General features: G+C 42.9%; 1 protein-coding gene across 3 annotated transcripts in view; it reads left to right on the top strand.

Annotated features, from left to right (window-relative positions):
* LOC132386016 (serine/threonine-protein kinase SIK3-like) overlaps positions 1-19,859 on the top strand; it is a 295,240-nt gene that overhangs the window by 149,970 nt on the left and 125,411 nt on the right. For all 3 annotated transcript variants that reach the window (XM_059958283.1, XM_059958282.1, XM_059958284.1), the window contains one exon: positions 10,734-10,889. In XM_059958283.1, the coding sequence (XP_059814266.1) occupies positions 10,734-10,889 (156 nt within the window). The remainder of the gene's footprint in view (positions 1-10,733; positions 10,890-19,859) is intronic.

Here is a 19,859-nt window from a genome sequence, read left to right as displayed (position 1 = left end):
AGTGACATCTGCAATTTTCCATTCTTCCAGAACCATTCCATGTTTCATTTCAAGAAATTTTGAGCACATCTTTGAAACTTTTCTTCCATCCATCTGATACTCCTTTTCTACATGTTTAAGAAACAAAGAAATCCTGCCCATTCCCTCATTATAGTCCACTATAGTCATTCTGTTCTTCAAATTCTTATCTTTATTAAACCTATTTTGTAGCATTTGAACTGTTAGCCACCTATGCAAGTCCTCTTCAAGATACTTACTTGTTCTGAGATTACCTAGCCTTCTACCAATCACTCATGCAGTGCTTTCAGTTTCTAGTTACCCTATGGGTTAGGAAGATTCTTTATCAAATCCCTTCTGAATCTTTTAAGCCTTACTTAACTCCCTGACTGCACATTTAGCAATCCTAATCCCACTATCTAATTAGCCAGTAAAGTCATTCAAAAGTTAAAAGTTCAAAGTAAATTTATCATCAAAGTACAAATCTGAAATTTATTTTCTTGTGGGCATACACAGTAAATCCAAGTAACATAGTGGAATCATTGAGAAACTGCTCCCAGCAGGGTAGAAAAAATTAACAATATGTAAAAGTCAACAAACTGCAAATACAAAAGATGAAAAAAATAAAAATAAGCGTATTGGTGAGGAGTCCTTGAAAGGGAGTCCATAGTTTGTAGGATCAGTTCAGTGATGGCATGAGTGAAGCTGAGTGAAATTGTCCCCACTGGTTCAACTGCCTGACCGTTGAGGGGTAATAACATTCCTGGGCTCTCCTGTACCTTTTACCTGATGGGAGCAGTGAGAAGAGAGCATTGCATTAATGTTACTGGTCCCTGATGAAGAATACTGCTTCCCTTCAACAATGCTTCATGTAGATGTGCTTAATGTTTGGAAGGGCTTCACCCATGATGACTAGGCCGTTTCCATTATTTTTGTAGAATTTACGTTTCAAGAGCACTGGTGTTTGTGTGCCAGGCTGTGATGCAGCCAGTGAACATTCTTTCCACTACCAACAACAGACAACACACACAAAGTGCTGGAGGAATTCAGCAAGCCAGGTAGCATCTAAGGAAAAAAAGTAAACAGTTGACATTTCACGCCGAGACTTTTCATCAGGACTGTAAAAAAAAAGTTGAAGTCAGAGTGAACAGGTAGAGGGAGAGGAGGAAGAGACACAAATTGATAGTTGTAACCTGGGGGCGGGTGAAGTAAAGTGCCGAGAAGTCAATTGCTGAAAGAGATAACGGGCAGGAGAAAAGGAGAATCTGATGGGAGAGGACAGAAGGCCATGGATTTAAAAAAAGGGGGAGGCCTTTCCAAAGGTTTGAAAAATTGCTTCTCATGCCGTCAAGTTGGAAGCTATCCAGACAGAATATAAGGTGTTGCTCCTCCAACATGAGTATGACCTCATCGCAACCTTGGAGGAGATCATGAACCAGTATTTCAAAAAAGGATATGGGAAGAGGAATTAAAATGGGTGGCAAATAGGGTAGCCCATTTTTTCTAGTAGACGGATTGTAGATGCTCAGCAAAGTGGTCTCTCAACTTATGTCAGGTCTCGCTGATGTACAGGAGGCCACACTGAGAACTCCAAACACAGTATACGATTCCAACATACTTACAGATAAAGGATCTGCTTACCTGAAAGGGCTGTTTGGGGCCCTGGATAGTAGTGAGGAAGGAGGTGCAGATGCAAGTGTGGCACTTATCACACTTGCAGAGGGTAATTGCCAGGAGGGAGATCATTGGGGAGGTATGAATGAATAGGCAAGGGAGTCGCAAGGGATCCCTGTGGAAAGCAGAAAGTGAGGGGATGGGGTGATCATGTGTTTGGTGGTGGGATCCTATTGGAGATGGCAGAAGCTAAGCAGAATTATGTTCTGGATGCATGTGGAAGCTGGTGGGGTGGTAGGTGGGGACTAGAGGAACCCTATCCTGGTTGGGTGGTGGGAGATGGGCAGAAGTGAGCAAAATGGAAGAGATGTGGTTGAGGGCACTGTTGAGGAAGCCCTTTATTTGATGAAGAAAGACATCTCCTTCATTCTGTAATGAAAATCCTTTTCCTGAGAGCAGATGCAGCGGAAATTAAGAGAAGAGGATGGCATTTTTACAAGTAATAAGTTGGGGAAAAGCTATAGCCAGGTAACTCTGAGAGTCGGTGGGTAATAATAGACATCAGTGGATAAACTTTCTCCAAAGATAGAGACACCCATTCAGAGCTTGTCGACTTCATCAACTTTGCTCTTAAATGTACCTGGTCCGTTTCTAACACCTCCTTCATCTTTCTCGATCCCTCTGTCTCTGTCATTGGAGATAGCTTATCTACTGATGTATATTATAAAACCACTAACTCTCACAACCTAGACCACTGCTTCCCACCCTGTTACTCGTTACTTCTAAAGATGTCAATAAATGTCAATTCCTTCATCTGCACCGTAATGCTTCATCACAATGCGATGAAGCTTTATATTCTAGAATAAAGGAGATGTTCTCCTTATTCAAAGAAAGGGCTTCCCTTCCTCCACCATCAACACTGCCTTCAGCTCATCTCTTCCATTTCACACTCAGATGTGCTTAGCTCATCCTCCTGCCACCCTTCTCATCTCTTTACTTCTCATCTCTTTACTTCACTCCTCTCCCCTCCCTTGCTAGTTTCCCCAGCACCTTGTGTTTCTTTCTCCTTACCCCCCACCCCCAAACTTCAAACTCTGACTCATCATCTTTGTTTTCTCCAGTCCTGTTGAAGGGTCCCAGCCCAAAACATCAACATCAACTATTTTCTGTTTTCCATAGATGCTCCCTGGCCTGCTGAGTTCGTCTAGCATTTTATGCATGATGCTGTCCACTACATGTCTATAGAAATTTAATAAAGTTTAGATATCACATCAAATCTTTCAATGATTTAAAGACACTGCTATTCTTTCTTCATAATTACACTTACTTCCTGGGCCCAAGACCTTAAAGGTAATAACACCAAGGAGTTTAACATTGATGACCCTCTTTATCTGATACCCTCAGTGAGGACTGGCATATGGACCTCTGGTTACGCCTTCTAAGCACTTTTGTTTGCCATACGTTTCTAGCTGAAAATCCAATTTGTGTAATTGACTAATGTTCAATTACTAAAATGAAAAAAAGGTGACTTGCAGGCAAGTGTAATTGGAAAATTTACGCTTAAAAACTTGTGTATTTCTTAACTATTTATTAACTTCATTCACTAAAGAAATATTGTTGCTATGGGGCTAGCGTCCATTGTCCATACCTAATGAGATGGTAATGAGGCACTTCCTCTAAATTTCAAAACTGCAACTTTTAGGAATATATAGGGAGTTCTACAGTTTTCACTTAATGAATGAATATTAGGACATAGGACCTGTACTATGCTCTTCTATTCCTCAGCCCACAGTTTTGTGCTGACCTACATCACAATTAATCTAACCCTTCCACCTGCATACCCCATAATCTTCCATTTTTCTTGCATTCATACACCTGTCTTAAAGTCTCCTAGAGGTCTCTGTCATATCAACTTAAACTATCACATGCTAAAAATAAACTACCTCTGACCTCTCCAGAGGATAGAACCTCAGGATAGAAATGAGGAGGAATTTCTTCAAAAGACAATAGTGAATATGTAGAATTTATTGCTATGGGCAGTTGTTGAGGTCAAGTCTTTATGTGTATTTAAGGCAGAGTTTGATAGGTTGTTGACTGGTCAGAGCATGAAGGGATACAGGGAGAAGGCAGGAGACTGGGGCTGAGAGGAAAATTCGATCAGCTACAATGAAATGGTGAAACAGACGTAATGGGCCAAATGGCCTAATTCTGCTCCTATATCTTATGTTCTATTGCCTAAACGTACCTCCTCTCTGATACTTAAAAAAAACAGAGGTCATGGGTTTAGGGTGAAGGGGGAAAAGTTTAAAGAGAACATTGGGGGGGGGGCTTCTTCACACAGAGAGTGGTGGGAGTGTGGAATAAGCTGCCAGATGAAGTGGTGAATGTGGGCTCACTTTTGACATTTAAGAAAAACTTGGACAGGTACATGGATGAGAGGGGTTTGGGGGGATACGGCCCAGGTGCAGGTCAGTGGGACTAGGCAGAAAAATGGTTCGGCACAGCCAAGAAGGGTCAAAAGGCCTGTTTTTGTACTGTAATGTTCTATGGTTCTAACAGGATTGGTCTGAGTCAGCATGGATTTACAAAGAGGAAATCATGCTTGACTAATCTGGAATTTTTTAAGGATGTAACTTTGAAAATGGATGAGGGAGAGCCAGTGGATGTAGTGTACCTGGACTTTCAGAAAGCCTTTGATAAGGTCCCACATAGGAAATTAGAACACATGATATTGGATGTAGGATACTAACATGGATAGAAAATTGGTTCGCAGACAGGAAACAGAGTAGGGATTAACGGGTCCTTTTCAGAATTGAAAAGGGTACCCCAAGGCTCGTTGCTGGGACTGCAGCTATTTATAATATGGATTAATGATTTAGATGACAGGATTAAAAGTAACATTAGCAAAATATTAGCAAATATGCAGATGACACAACGCTGGGTGGCAGAGTGAAATATAAGGAGGATGTTAGGAGAATGCAGGGTGACTTGGACAGGTTGGGTGAGTGGGCAGATTCATGGCAGATGCCGTTTAATATGAATAAATGTAAGGTTAACCACTTTAGTGGCAAGAACAGGAAGGCAGATTACTATCCAAATGGTGTCAAGTTAGGAAAAGGGAAAGTACAACGAGATCTAGGTGTTCTTGTTCATCAATCTCTGAAAGTAAGCATTCAGGTACAGCAGGCAGTGAAGAAAACTATGGCCTTCATAACAAGGATATTTGAGTATAGGAGCAAAGAGGTCCTTCTGCAGTTGTACAGGGCCCTGGTGAGACCACACCTGGAGTATTGTGTCCAGTTTTGGGCTCCAAATTTGAGGAAGGACATTCTTGCTATTGAGGGAGTGCAGCGTAGGTTCACAAGGTTAATTCCCGGGATGGCGGGACAGTCATATGTTGAAAGATTGGAGTGACTGGGCTTGTACACACTGGAATTTAGAAGGATGAGAGGGGATCTGATTGAAACATATAAAATTATTAAGGGATTGGGTATGCTAGTGGCAGGAAACATGTTCCAGATGTTGGGGGAGTTCAGAACCAGATGCCGCTGTTTAAGAATAAGGGGTAGGCCATTTAGAACGGAGTTCAGGAAAAACTTTTTCACCCAGAGAGTTGTGGATCTATGGAATGCTCTGCCTCAGAAGGCAGTGGAGGCCAATTCCCTGGATGCTTTCAAGAAAGAGTTAGATAGAGCTCTTAAAGATAGCGGAGTTAAGGGATATAAAGAGTTAGATAGAGCTCTTAAAGATAGTGGAGTTAAGGGATATAAAGAGTTAGATAGAGCTCTTAAAGATAGTGGAGTTAAGGGAAACAGGGAGAAGGCAGGAACACGTTACAGACTGTGGATGATCAGCCATGTTCACATTGAATGGCGGTGCTGGCTTGATGGGTCAAATGGCCTACTCCTGTACCTATTGTCTACTCCCTCCGGGAACTTCAGATTCCTCCCCACATCAACCCTCACCTCCCATGATTTGACATTCTTGCAGCAGATTAGATTTAGACATTTTTGAAATGACTGGAGTGGCCCTCTCCTTGATGTACTGACTGCCCAGTTTGCCTGTCTGACAGCTGGTGTCCTTTTACACTTCTCCCACTCTAGTGTGTCAGTAAGGGATAGCAGCGCCTTGTTGTGGTGCCATTAATACCAAACTGTTTTGCATCCTGACTGCACACACAAAATGCTGGAGGAATTCATCAGGCCAGGCAGCTTTTATGGAAAAGAGTACAATCAATGTTTCGTGCTAAGACCCTTCAACAAGTCTGGAGAAAGTAAAGTGACAAGTAGATTTAAAAGGTGGGGTAAGGAGGAGAGAGGGGACCACAAGGTGATAGGTGAAACTGGGAGGGGGAGGAATGAAGTAAAGAGCTTGGAAGTGAAAGAGGTATGGGGCTGGAAAAAGGGGTATCTAAGAGGTGAGGACAGAAGACCATGGAAGAAGGAAAAAGGGGGAGGAGCACCAGAGGGAAGTGATGGGCAGGTAAAGAGATGAAGTTAGTGAGAGAAAAGTGGGTTGGGGGAGGGGGAAAACTGCCTGGCCTGCTGAGTTCCAGTATTTTGTGTGTGTTACTTGGATTTCCAGCATCTGCAGATTTTCTGGTTTGATTCCTGACAGTATGTGTGCCAGTGAACTCTACTGACCACAAAATTTGCATTTAGGATTATCTCTGAGCCCCCATGTGTGTAGCTGTGATAGTGTAGGGAAAATGTCCTTCGTGGACTGCAGGAAGAAAGAAATGCAGAAGCGCACCTAATTTCTACCCAAATGATCTTGTGCTTGGAAAGATCCCATTTCATTCAGGTGCCCTGAGACACCCAGCTCCACTGCCTTCCATCCTTGTGGTTCTGTACCTCTGCCTGGAATTGTGCTGAGCTGAGGAAATGAAGTTCCAGGCATGGTTGCTGATGATGTCTCTCAATTGCAGGGAGCTCACTCCCTGTTCTGTGGCCCAGTTGGTAGCCCACTTTCAGTTATTCTTCTTGTTGTGAATCCTTCTTGGTTTGTTATTTTGTCATTGGAGCCCCTCAGTGTTAACACAACTTTACACTTTGTCACCCTGAATTCTTCCACTTCTGTTGATGGGAGCTGTGGACAGCCTGATCATATGTAGAGTCCCACTGGAAGAAAAATTTCGTGGAATCCCCAGCCATCTCTACAGGTGGATGTTGACTTTCTTTTCGACACCTTGCACAGTGGTCATGGGGGACTCTTACATGTGAAAAGCCAGAGCAGCCTTAGTCCAAGATCTTGTTGGTACAACCTTCTCCAATATTTACCAGGGAGTATGGATTTATCAATCTTCCCTAGCCTCTTTTCAGTCTGCTTTACAGTGTCAGTGACATTGGCCTGTCTGTCATTGCTGCATTTAACCACTTTCCAAGACAATTTACTGGATTGTCCTCGATGGATACAATGAATTCTCCCTAAACTTGAAGACTGAGCTTGCTAGTGAAGATGTGTACATGGGCTCATTGTTTCCCATAATATTCTCTCAGGCTTGCAAAGGAGCAATCATTTTCTAACAAACCGTAATGGATATTTGTTAATTAAGTACTTCTAGGGAAGAAAAACAGATAATAGGAGATGTCAACCTAAATTATGAATTCCTAATACCAAGCACAAACTTGCTGCTTCATTAATGGTGAAATACTTCATCATCTTCCAGAGAGTAAAATATGTAGTTCAAGTACAGTATTTCTGCATAGTATTTGGACTTTTAACCATATAACAATCACAGCACGGAAACAGGCCATCTCGGCCCTCCTAGTCCGTGCCGATCTCTTAATCTCACCTAGTCCCACCTACCCGCACTCAGCCCATAACCCTCCACTCCTTTCCTGTCCATATACCTATCCAATTTTACCTTAAATGACACAACTGAACTGGCCTCTACTACTTCTACAGGAAGCTCATTCCACACAGTTATCACTCTCTGAGTAAAGAAATACCCCCTCGTGTTTCCCTTAAACTTCTGCCCCCTAACTCTCAAATCATGTCCTCTCGTTTGAAACTCCCCTACTCTCAATGGAAACAGCCTATTCACGTCAACTCTATCTATCCCTCTCAAAATTTTAAATACCTCGATCAAATCCCCCCTCAACCTTCTAAGCTCCAATGAATAGAGACCTAACTTGTTCAATCTTTCTCTGTAATTTAAGTGCTGAAACCCAGGTAACATCCTAGTAAATCGTCTCAGCACTCTCTCTAGTTTATTGATATTTCCTATAATTCGGTGACCAGAACTGTACACAATATTCCAAATTTGGCCTTACCAATGCCTTGTACAATTTTAACATTACATCCCAACTTCTGTACTCAAGTGCTTTGATTTATAAAGGCCAGCGTTCCAAAAGCCTTCTCCACCACCCTATCTACATGAGACTCCACCTTCAGGGAACAATGCACTGTTATTCCTAGATCTCTCTGTTCCTCTGCATTCCTCAATGCCCTACCATTTACCCTGTATGTTCTATTTGGATTATTCCTGCCAAAATGTAGACCCTCACACTTCTCAGCATTAAACTCCATCTGCCAACGTTCACCCCATTTTTCTAACCGGCATAAATCTCCCTGCAAGCTTTGAAAACCCACCACATTATCCACAATACCTCCTACCTTAGTATCATCGGCATACTTACTAATCCAATTTACCACCCCATCATCCAGATCATTTATGTATATTACAAACAACATTGGGCCTAAAACAGATCCCTGAGGCACCCCACTAGTCACTGGCCTCCATCCCGATAAACAATTATCCACCACTACTCTCTGGCATCTCCCATTTAGCCACTGTTGAATCCATTTTATTACTCCAGCATTAATACCTAACGACTGAACCTTCTTAACTAACCTTCCATGTGGAACTTTGTCAAAGGCTTTGCTGTAGTCCATATAGACTACATCCACTGCCTTACCATCGTCAACATTCCTCGTAACTTCTTCAAAAAATTCAATAAGGTTTGTCAAACATGACCTTGCACGCACAAATCCATGCTGGCTACTCCTAATCAGATCCTGTCTATCCAGATAATTATTCATACTATCTCTAAGAATACTTTCCATTAATTTACCCACCACTGATGTCAAATTGACAGGTCTATAATTGCTAGGCTTACTTCTAGAACCCTTTTTAAACAATGGAACCACATGAGCAATACGCCAATCCTCCGGCACAATCCCCATTTCTAATGAAGTCTTAAAGATCTCCGTCTGAACTCCTGTTATTTCTACACAAACTTCCCTCAAGGTCCTGGTGAATATCCTGTCAGGACCTGGAGATTTATCCACTTTTAAATTTCTTAAAAGCGCCAGTACTTCCACCTCTTTAATTCTCATAGGTTCCATAACTTCCTTACTTGTTTCCCACACCTTACACAATTCAATATCCTTCTCCTTAGTGAATACCGAAGAGAAGAAATCGTTCAAAATCTCTCCCATCTCCCTCGGCTCCACACATAGCTGACCACTCTGATTCTCTAAGGGGCCAATTTTATCCCTCACTATCCTCTTGCTTTTAATATAACTGTAGAAACCTTTCAGATTTACTTTCACTTTATTTGCCAAACCAACCTCGTATCTTCTTTTAGCTTTTCTAATCTCTTTCTTAAGATTCCTTTTACATTCTTTATATTCCTCGAGCAATTCCTTTACTCCATGCTGTCTATATCTATTGTAGACATCCCTCTTTTTCCGAACCAAATTTCTAGTATCCCTTGAAAACCATGGTGCTTTCAAACCTTTAACCTTTCCTTTCAACCTAGCAGGAACATAAAGATTCTGTACCCTCATAATTTCACCCTTAAATGACCTCCATTTCTCTATTCCATCCTTCCCATAAAACAACTTGACCCGATCCACTCTCTCTAAATCCCTTCGCATCTCCTCAGAGTTAGCCTTTCTCCAATCAAAAATCTCAACTCTAGGTCCTGTCCTGTCCTTGTCCATAATTATATTGAAGCTAATGCTATTGTGATCACTTGACCTGAAGTGCTCCCCAACACATACATCTGTCAGCTGACCTATCGCATTCCCTAACAGGAGATCCAACACTGCCCCATCTCTAGTCGGTACTTCTATGTATTGTTGCAAAAAACTACCCTGCACACATTTCACAAACTCTAAACCATCCAGCCCTTTTACAGAATGAGCTTCCCAGTCTACGTGTGGAAAATTAAAATCTCCCACGATCATCACCTTGTGTTTACTACAAATATCTGCTATCTCCTTACACATTTGCTCTTCCAACTCATGCTCCCCATTAGATGGCCTATAATACACTCCTATCAGTGTTACTACACCTTTCCCATTCCTCAATTCCACCCAAATAGCCTCCCTAGAGGAGTTCTGTAATCTATCCTTCCAAAGCACCGCCATAAGATTTTCTCGGACAAGCAATGCAACACCTCCTCCTCTGGCCCCTCCTACTCTATCACACCTGAAGCAACTAAATCCAGGAATATTTAGTTGCCAATCACACCCTTCCTGATTTACTTGCTCTACTGGTGAACTAACCTCCTCTCCCATAGTTTCCTCAAATTGATTCCAATTCCCCCCCCATCTTACTAGTTTAAAGTCTGCCCTGTAGCCCTAGCAAACCTCCCCACTAGGATATTGGTCCCCCCCAGGATTGAAGTGTAACCCATCCTTCTTGAACAGGTCACACCTGCCCCAGTAAATTTTAATTCAGTAAATTTAATTCAGTAAGTTTTAATAATTCAGTATTAATAAATATTATATTTCCAAAGAAGTCCTATAAAATGACAACAATCTTTTTCTTCATTAAACAGAATATCAAAGTTGAGCCTGCGTGCATGTCACATTAATTTTCAATACAGATCAATTTTGTAGTGACAAGCACAATTCATTAATTAATAAATTAATAATTAATTTGTTAAGATTATGTGATTATTACATCAGTCACTTTAATTTTTCCCAAATCAGGCATGGCAAGGTGCAAAGAGGTTCTCTTGGTTGATCATTTCTGGTCAGGAAGTTACCATTATTCAGTGAACAGAATATTAATTCTATGTACTTATGCATATATATGTGTGTATATATTTGTGTGTGTGTGTGTGTGTTGCATGAATGATCTTACATTTCTCTTTTGAATTCTTAAGGAACAATCCTTAGTTCAACCTTCAACTCTACAATTGCTAAATGGTATGGGACCTCTCGGTCGTCGTGCTTCTGATGGTGGAGCCAACATCCAGTTGCATGCCCAGCAGTTTCTAAAACATCCAAGAGGCCCTTCACCTTTGGTCACCATGAATCCAGTAAGTTTTTGTATATCATCTGCGTCAACAATCTGAATGAAATTCTGATAAAGTAGATCAGTAAATTTGTGAATGGCACAAAAATTTGGAGTACAGTGGACAGCAAAGCTTGTAGCAGGATCTGGAGCAGCTGGAAAATGGGTTGGAAAATGGCAGGTGGAATTTGATGAAAACGTGTCAGCTGTTGTACAGGAGGACAAATCAGAGTAGGACTTACAGACTGGATGGCGCTGCGGAGTACAGATGGATCAAGGAATACAGATCTAAAAGTCCTTGAAAATATATCACAAATAGGTTCATAAAGAACATTATTGGTACATTGGTTTTCATAGATCGGAGTACAGGTGGTCCCTGAGTTACAAGTGTCCAACTTACAAACAACTCCTACTTAGGAACCAGGGAAGAAGAACACCGTCCACTATTTTAAGTCGTTGCCATTGTTACTGTGTTGAGTGTGTAACTTTGTGTTTGGCTTAAATTTTTCTTAGCAAGATTCACCCTGACCCCGTTTCTCCCCCCCCCCCCCCCATTTTCTGGTCAGCCAGTGGCGCAGTGAGATCAGCACCAGGCTCAAGAATGGAGGTTCCCAAGTTCAATTTAGTGATAGACTGCTCCCGTGCTGGGTTGATGTCGATCCAGTGATTCCCGTACCATCCAAGCCGGGTTGATGTCGAGCTTGCAATTCAACCTCGTTAAAAAAAAACACTTCCACCTCCAGTTTAAATTCCTACGCGGAATATTATGGAGGATCAAATACCCAAACCCAGCACAGCCCCCACTTGTCCCATTTAACCTGTCTCAGTGTGGTGGACTTTAGGACCTGGGGAATTCAGTGCGGTGGTCCTCAGGGCCTAGCGGAGCTTGGAAACCAGTGGAGGTCGGGGCCCACTGCCTGTAGTGTTTCTGTTCCATTGATTGGAAGCAATCGCAATTGAAAATAAAGTGGAAATAATAAAGCGTTTGGAAAGAGGTGAAATGTCATCAGTCATTGGAAAAGCATTAGGGTACAGTCGGTCAACGATCGGAACAATTTTAAAGGATAAAGTTAGAATAATGGAGCATGTGAAAGGCCCTGCCCCAATGAAAGCTACAATTATTACTAAACAATGCAGTGGTTTAATTATTGGAATGCATACAGTCTTAAGTGTTTTATATGCCTAGAAAGGTAAAATATATATTATATACCAAGACAAACTTTTGACTAACTGCTGCTAAATAATAAACTCAAAATACACTGCAGATGCTGTGGTCAAAGCAACACATACACACATGAAGGGTCTCGGCCCAAAATGTTGACTGCTGGTTTTCACAGATGCTGTCCGACCTGCTGAGTTCTTCCAGCTTGTTTGTACATGACGCTAAATAATACCAGATGTACTTGTATGGACTTACGTACAAATCCGACTTAAGGACAGACTCAGGAACGGAGCTCATTCGTAACCTGGGGACTGCCTGTATTGAATACAGGAGTTGGGATGTTATGTCGAAGTTTTATAAGACTTTGTTAAGGCCAAACTTGGATTATTGTATGCTGATGGGATTGCTTACCTACTGGAAATTTATCAATAAAATTGAAAGAGTACAAGGAAGATTTTCAAGGATGTTGTTTGGATTTCAGGAGTTTTAGGAGAAGGTTGAACAGGTTAGGATTCTATTCTCTGAAGCATAGGAGAATAATGGGAGATTAGATTAGAGGTGTGTAAAATTATGTGGGCTACAGGCAGAGTTAGTGTTAGGTAGTATAACAAAACAGTGGATTCCTATTATTTGAGGCATACTGGAACCAGTACATTTTGGCCCAATTAAATGGTTGCCACAGTTAGCTGGTTTCATGGAAATAGTTAAAAAGATATCAAAAAGACAAAATACCATTCATTTGAGCAATGCTTTATATATTTATGTAGCATCCGTGCCCTAAATTCATCCCCGATTGTGTAGGGTCAATGGCCATCGCTCTGCCAGTAGTGTGATTCTTTGGTGTAAATGTGGTGTCATGACCCCCAGTATAGGCTCTCAACACAAATATTAGACAATACACCAAAGGCAAGTAAATAATTGAAACTTTATAGATATTTCTTAGTGATGGGTTAGTAGAAAAAGATAACCTAAAGGTGCCAAGTCAGTAAGTTTATCAGTTTGTGCACATATTTTAATACATTAGAGCTCACACCTCTGGTTCCATCCATAACAATCTTCCAAGCCTTCGGCCACCGTCTGAACCGCCAACGTCCTGTATCCACCGCCGCCCTGGAACCGCCGTCTACTCCTCACACATCCGTCCTCCTCACCGTCTTCCTGAAAAAGACTGTGAACTCCTGCTCAGCTCACAGATACAAGATAGGATAACATTTCTCCATTGGTTCGTTCCCCCCTTATCTACAGTTATAACCCAAACATTCCAGACACAGAAACCCATTACAGCATTGAGTAACATTACAGAAAAGCCACTTCATTATAACAATACAGAGAAGCCATTTTGTTAGCCTGAACAGTTAACACCACAGTTACTGGTACTGAGAACCCTGCACTTAAATGAAATATGGAATAATCAGAACACTGTCTGTACTACTACAGTACAATAAAATAGTATCTTAGTTCCTAATGGTTCTTAATGGAGGAATTCATACTTTTATTGTGTGCTGCCGTATTCTTTTGATTAGCTATAAGTGAACAAAATTAACACAAGCATGGTGCAGATAATGGACTGCCTTTATTACTGTGATAACTTCTACATTACAAAAAGACCACTCGACAACTTGATGGCCAAAAGAGTATCTTTATCTGGGACGGCAGACGATATTTACAAAACAGAGGCTTCCAGGTACCTCGTGCGGCAGGGGTGGAGGAACTATATACAATATATACTGGGAGTAAAAAGAGCGGAAGTAAAGACTCCGCCAACCCTGGATCCCGCCTCTTGCTACTAACGGCTTCCCAATTAGTATTAACTTACTTTTAATAATACTCCCATTACAACACTTCTCCCCCTTTAAAATCCAACATTCCCCAAATATAGAACTGGGAAATAAAAACAGTGGTATCATTAGCAACAGGTTGCCAATACAAAAACACCTAAAAATCATGGCAAATTCAACATTCAATCTAACAACAGAAGAAACTATCCAATCAAAGATTCAGTCTGTCAGGAGGTTTGTGAGGGTGCTGTGATCTATGCACTACCCCCGGTGACCCAGCAGGCACTGCTGGTGAGGGTGTTTTGGGTGGATCTGGTGTTGGGAACACGAGAGGGGTCTGTGTGTCTGCTTGAGAATGTCCATCCTCTTCAGGGGACTCTGCCCCCTCTGCCAGTCTGTCTCCCTCTAGCAAAGTCACTGGTGGACATGCTTCCCCAGTGGTCTGTCTCACCATTGGAATCTCCATGGAACTGTCTACCTCTGAGCCGGAATCATGACGCAGGAGCACATGGTCCTGATGTCTGTGGAAAACGCATCCATCAGTCAGCTTAACAATATAGGAGACTGGACCACTCTGCTCAAGAATAACACCAGGTAGTCATTACTGATTGTTTCTCACATAGATATTGTCATCTGGTTCTAACTAACTCTCTCGCGCATGTTGATCATGTCCCTCCTCCTGCTTTTCCTGCTTTCTCTCCACTTTTGCCTTTATGTCCAGGCGTAGCAGGTCCAATCTTGATTTAGGCCTATGCCCCATCAGCATCTCTGCTGAAGAGCGTGCAGTCATAGTCTGTGGAGTGAGGCGGTATTTAAACAGGAAACGTGAAAGCCGGGTACTAAGAGAATCCCCTGTCATCCGCTTCAGGCCTTCCTTCACTGTCTGAACAGCCTGCTCAGCCAAACCATTTGAGGCTGGGTGGAAAGGGGCCGTCCGAATGTGATGAATGCCATTCTGCTGCATGAACTCACTGAACAGCTCACTGGTGAACGTCGGGCCATTATCAGTGACCAGAGTGTCAGGCAACCCGTGGACTGCAAACACTTGCCTGAGTTTGTCTATGGTTGAGGGGGCTGTGATGTTGCTCATGATGTGAGCTTTGATCCATTTGGAGTGCGCATCCACCATTACAAGAAACATCTGCCCCATAAAGGGGTCAGCAAAGTCCAAATGTAGCCTAGACCAGGGGTAGACTGGCCACTCCCATGGGTGCAAAGGAGCTGGTGGCAGCATGTTCTGACTGGTCTGACATTGCGTGCATGATTTTACCTTGTTCTCCAGATCCTGATCCATTCTTGGCCACCAGATGTAGGATCTTGCAAGGCTTTTCATTTGAGACACCCCTGGGTGAGTCTCATGAATTTCCTCCACAATCTGTGAACGGCCAGGGGGAGGCACAATGACCCTCGCCCCCCCAGAAAATGCAGCAATCCTGCAGACTCAGTTCCGTCTTGCGTTTGGCCTAAGGCCTCAGTTCCTCTTCTTCCACAACTGTGGGCCAACCTTGTAAAAGGAAAGTCTTGACTTGAGACAGGACTGGGTCCCCCTCTGTCCATTGCTTGATCTGGGTCGCCTTTACAGGTGTCTCTGACAGCCTCTCCAATGAAAACACAGTGTCTGGAGGCACATATGTAGTAACAGGCGTCTCAGGTAAAGGGAGTCAACTCAGCGCATCGCCGTTTGCATTATCCCCACCCATTCTTTACACAATAGTATACTGGTAGGCTGACAATGTCAGAGCCCAACGCTGTATCCTGGCTGAGGCTAGTGGTGGGATGCATCTGATCTCATTAAACAAACTCATCAGTGGTTTATGGTCTGTATAAATTGTGAATGCACGTCCAGAGAGGTACTGATGAAAACGTTTGACTGCAAAAACAATGGCCAGACCTTCTTTGTCTAGCTGTGGATATCCCATCAGGGTACGTGAAGCAAAACCAATAGGCTTCTCTGAACGGTCCTCCATTACGTGTGAGGGAACTGCCCCAACTCCATAGGGTGAAGCATCGCATGAAAGGGTGATCTCCTTGTCTGGGTCGTAGTGAACGAGCAGCTTCGCTGAGTGAAGGAGTTCTTTCACTTCCTTGAAAGCTTCCTCCTGCTCTTCACCCCACTGCCACTTAGTGTCATGGTGAAGCAGTTAATACAGTGGGGCCAAAACCTTTGAGAGGTCCGGAAGAAACTTGCCATAATAATTCACCATGCCCAGAAATGATCTGTGACGCTCTTGGGGCTTGGGGCCCCAAGCTCTCACTTTTTCCTCCACTGGGCAAAGCCCCTCAGCTGTGATCTCGTGTCCCAGGTAGGTCACACTCAGAGCCAGGAACACACATTTTCCACGTTTCAACCGTAGCCCTGCATCTGAGAGTCTCTTCAGCACCTGTTCTAAGAGCCAGATGCTCCCACTCCATGGCTCCATTGATCAAAATATCATCAAGATACACTCACTGCTACATGCGGAATCCCCTGCAGCAAAGAGTCCATTGGCCTTTGGAAAATGCCAGGGCTAGATGCCACTCCAAACACCAGGCGATTGTATTTGAATAATCCTTTGTGTGTGATACTCCTTTGAATCCTTGTCGAGCAGCAGCTGTTGGTAGGCGTGGCTCATGTCCAGCTTTGTGAACAGCTTACCCCCTGACAGGGTCACAAACAGGTCATCCACCCATGACAATGGGTACTCCTCCAGCTTAGAGACCTGATTCACCGTAAGCTTACAGCCCCCACATATCCTCACCATTTTATCTGCCTTCAAAACTGGAATGGGAGCCGCCCACCTTGAAAACTGGACAGCTCAATGATGCCCAGCCCCTTTAAACGTTCCAGCTCCTCCTCGACTTCGACTTTTGTGGCATAGGGCACTGACCTGGGCTTAAAAAAACGTGGTTTGGCCTCAGGGTCGACATAGAGTTTAACAGTCACACCCTTCCGTGTGCCCAGCTCGTCCCTGAAAACATCACTATACCGCTGCAGAATATCCTCCGTCGTGTGTGCATACTTAATTTCATGCCAGTTGAGCCGAATTTTGCAAAGCCAGTTGTGACCCAGAAGACTGGGCCCACTGCCCTTAGCTATCACCAGCCTGGCTTCAGCCTTCTGGCCCGCAGCCGAAATATCCACATATAGCACCCTAAATGAGGTTTGTGCTGCCCCGTATAGGTCCTGAGTTTGAGATTAGATGGTCTGATGTGAGGTAGGTTGGATCCCCATGTCCTCCTGTAGGTCTCTACACTAATGACCGATGCAGTAGCCCCTGAATCAATCTCGAACTTAATGTCCTTTCCCTGGACAGTGACTGTGGCATAATATGGTTCAGGTGGTCCCTCATCCGTTTCCACCCCAAACATGTTGTAAGCACACGCTGCCTCCTCGTCTGCTTCTCCTAGATGCTGTGTGGCTGCCTGAGTCTGTTGAGCTTTCCCCTGCCCAGGCTTAACCTCACCCTTTATGCTGCTGCACTTTTTAACCAAATGTCCCTTCTTGCTACAAGCATAGCAGACAGTATCTTTGAATTTACAAACATTTGCACAGTGCGTTCCTCCACACTGAAAACATTCCACCCGCTTTTCCTGTCTACCAGTCTCCCTCCTGACTTGGAGCCCTGTCACTGACTGCGACCCCCATATCCTTTCTGTATATCCTTGGCATCTCCATGCCTTGGGCAATCTCTAAGGCTGTCTTGAAAGTCAACAATGGGGTTTCCCCCAACAAGCGGCATTGTACGGCGTCATTATTAATGCCTCATACTAATCTATCACTGAGCATGTCGTTCAACACGGCTCCGAAATCACAATGCTTCGACAGCTGCCGAAGCTCGGCCACAAAATCGCCAACAGACTGACCTGGCTTCCGGACATGGCTGTGAAACTTGAACCGTTGAACTATCACTGAAGGCTTCGGATTGTGGTGGTTCCCTGCGAGCTTGACCAGTTCGTCGTATGGAATATCTCCCAGTTTCCACAGAATAGCTAAGTTCTGTATCAGCTTGTACGTCCTTGCCCCACACACACTCAGGAGAATAGAGCTCTTCTTAGCCTCCCCAGTAATTCCATTAGCACAGAAAAAGTGGCCCAACCTCTCCTCGTACTCCAGCCACTCCTCAATTTGCTCGTCGAACACACCGACCGTTCCGAACGTAGCCATCTGAACACGAGGCTCCACGCCCTTTCACAGGTCCTGACCGAAAACGGGACCGACCTGTCCACAAAACCAGTTTACCTCGTCACTAAAAATATGTGGTAACTTCTACTTTACAAAAAGACCTCTCGGCAACTTGATGGCCAAAAGAGCATCTTTATCTGGGACGACAAAACAGAGGCTTCCAGGTACCTCGTGCGGCCTGGGTGGAGGAACTATATACAATGCATACTGGGAGTAAAAAGATCGGAAGTAAAGACCCCGCCAACCCCGGATCCTGCCTCTTGCGATTAGTATTAACTTACTTTTAATAATACTCACATTACAACAATTATCTTCCTGCATAAGGTAGTGTTGAACTTCAAAAATAAATTTCCTGACATCCTATGTAATCAGTAGCTCAACTTCAGGTGTGTCAAACAAAATTATCAAAAGTCAGTGCTTTTCGAATCAGTGGTCAGTGACCAAATGAATAACTTAATGCACACATGCAACTGACACCATTTAAAAACTCTTAATCTAAGAAGCATGAAGTGTTTAATTGCCACATACAATAATTGCATGCAACTGTCCACTAGTTAGAAATTTTTCAGCAACAGTCTCTTGTCGTAATTAAGCAGTATTGTCTTCAAATAAACGAAGAGAAACCCAGCTATTTTCTTGATTAGTTATTTGTTCCTTAAGTCTTCCCAGTTCAATGGCAGCCCTGATTAATTGATGGCCCAGTTAACCAGAATCCATTGCAAATCAATATAGAAAGCTAATTTCATCTGGAATTTAAAAGAAAAAGATAGCAGATTATACAGATTTTGGAAATCTTGAGAAATTCTTGCAAAAAGTCAGGCAGCATCTATGGAAGGAAAGAAACAGCTGATGTTTCAGGCCAAGATGTGACCCTCATAAAGAGTCTTGGTATGAAACATTGACTTTTTATTTCCCACTATAGATGCCGTCTGACTTCGTGAATTCCTCAGTATTTTTGCATGTGCTGCTCAAGAATTTAAAAGGGCTAGTGTTTTTCGAACATCAGGACTACATAGCTAGGGATATGGTAGATCTCTAAACTACCTGATTTTTTTCTCAGTCTGTAGCAACTTTAACTATATGGTATTTCCTAACAAACTGTTGACATTGAGTTTGCAATGAGATGTACTAGTGATCAGAACACAATGATTATCATCTGGTTATGAAAGCATTTTCCTTCATTTTCACTGAGCATTTGCTTTGTTAAAAACTGTAAGAGAATGTAAAAGGTGTAATTTCTACCATATATCACCATATGTAGAAACACGTGAGCTTTTCAAAGTATTTGTTTTGTAGGAAATAGTATCTTCAGCCCATCTATTTGAGCCACTGAAATTTTTTCAGATATTCCTTCCCTTGCCAGTACGTGGTACATAGAGCATTAGTTAACTGAGTCATAAATATACAGAAGTCACTAAATTAGCCATCTTATAAACTTACAAACACTTGTAAACTACAGATGCTGGAAATTCAAGCAACACACACAAAATGCTGGTGGAACACAGCAGGCCAGGCAGCATCTATAGGGAGAAGCGCTGTCGACGTTTCAGGACTCACGAATCCCAGCGAAGGGTCTCGGCCCAAAACGTCGACAGTTCCATTTCTTTGATGTGCTTTCTCAATGCTGTTTGAGATAATGTTATTCCTAAAAATATATTGCAGTGTTGCATATTTGTTTTACTTCATTCTCTAAGACTTGGAATGTCATGTTGCAGTTGCACAAGATGTTGGTTAGACTTCATTTAGATGTATGTGTGGAGTTCTAATTGTGACACTACAGGGGAAATGTAGCAACAGAGAGCCTGAAAAATGTATGCAGGAGGTTGCCTTGAATGGAGAGCTTAGGGAAAGATTGAATAGGCCGGCTTTTTTCTCACTGGAATATCATAAACT

The sequence above is a fragment of the Hypanus sabinus genome, assembly GCF_030144855.1.
Source record: "Hypanus sabinus isolate sHypSab1 chromosome Y unlocalized genomic scaffold, sHypSab1.hap1 SUPER_Y_unloc_12, whole genome shotgun sequence".
Classification (NCBI taxonomy): Eukaryota; Metazoa; Chordata; class Chondrichthyes; order Myliobatiformes; family Dasyatidae; genus Hypanus; species Hypanus sabinus.
The sequence above is the reverse complement of the archived record's forward strand: the minus strand, read 5'-3'. Positions and strand labels throughout refer to the sequence as shown.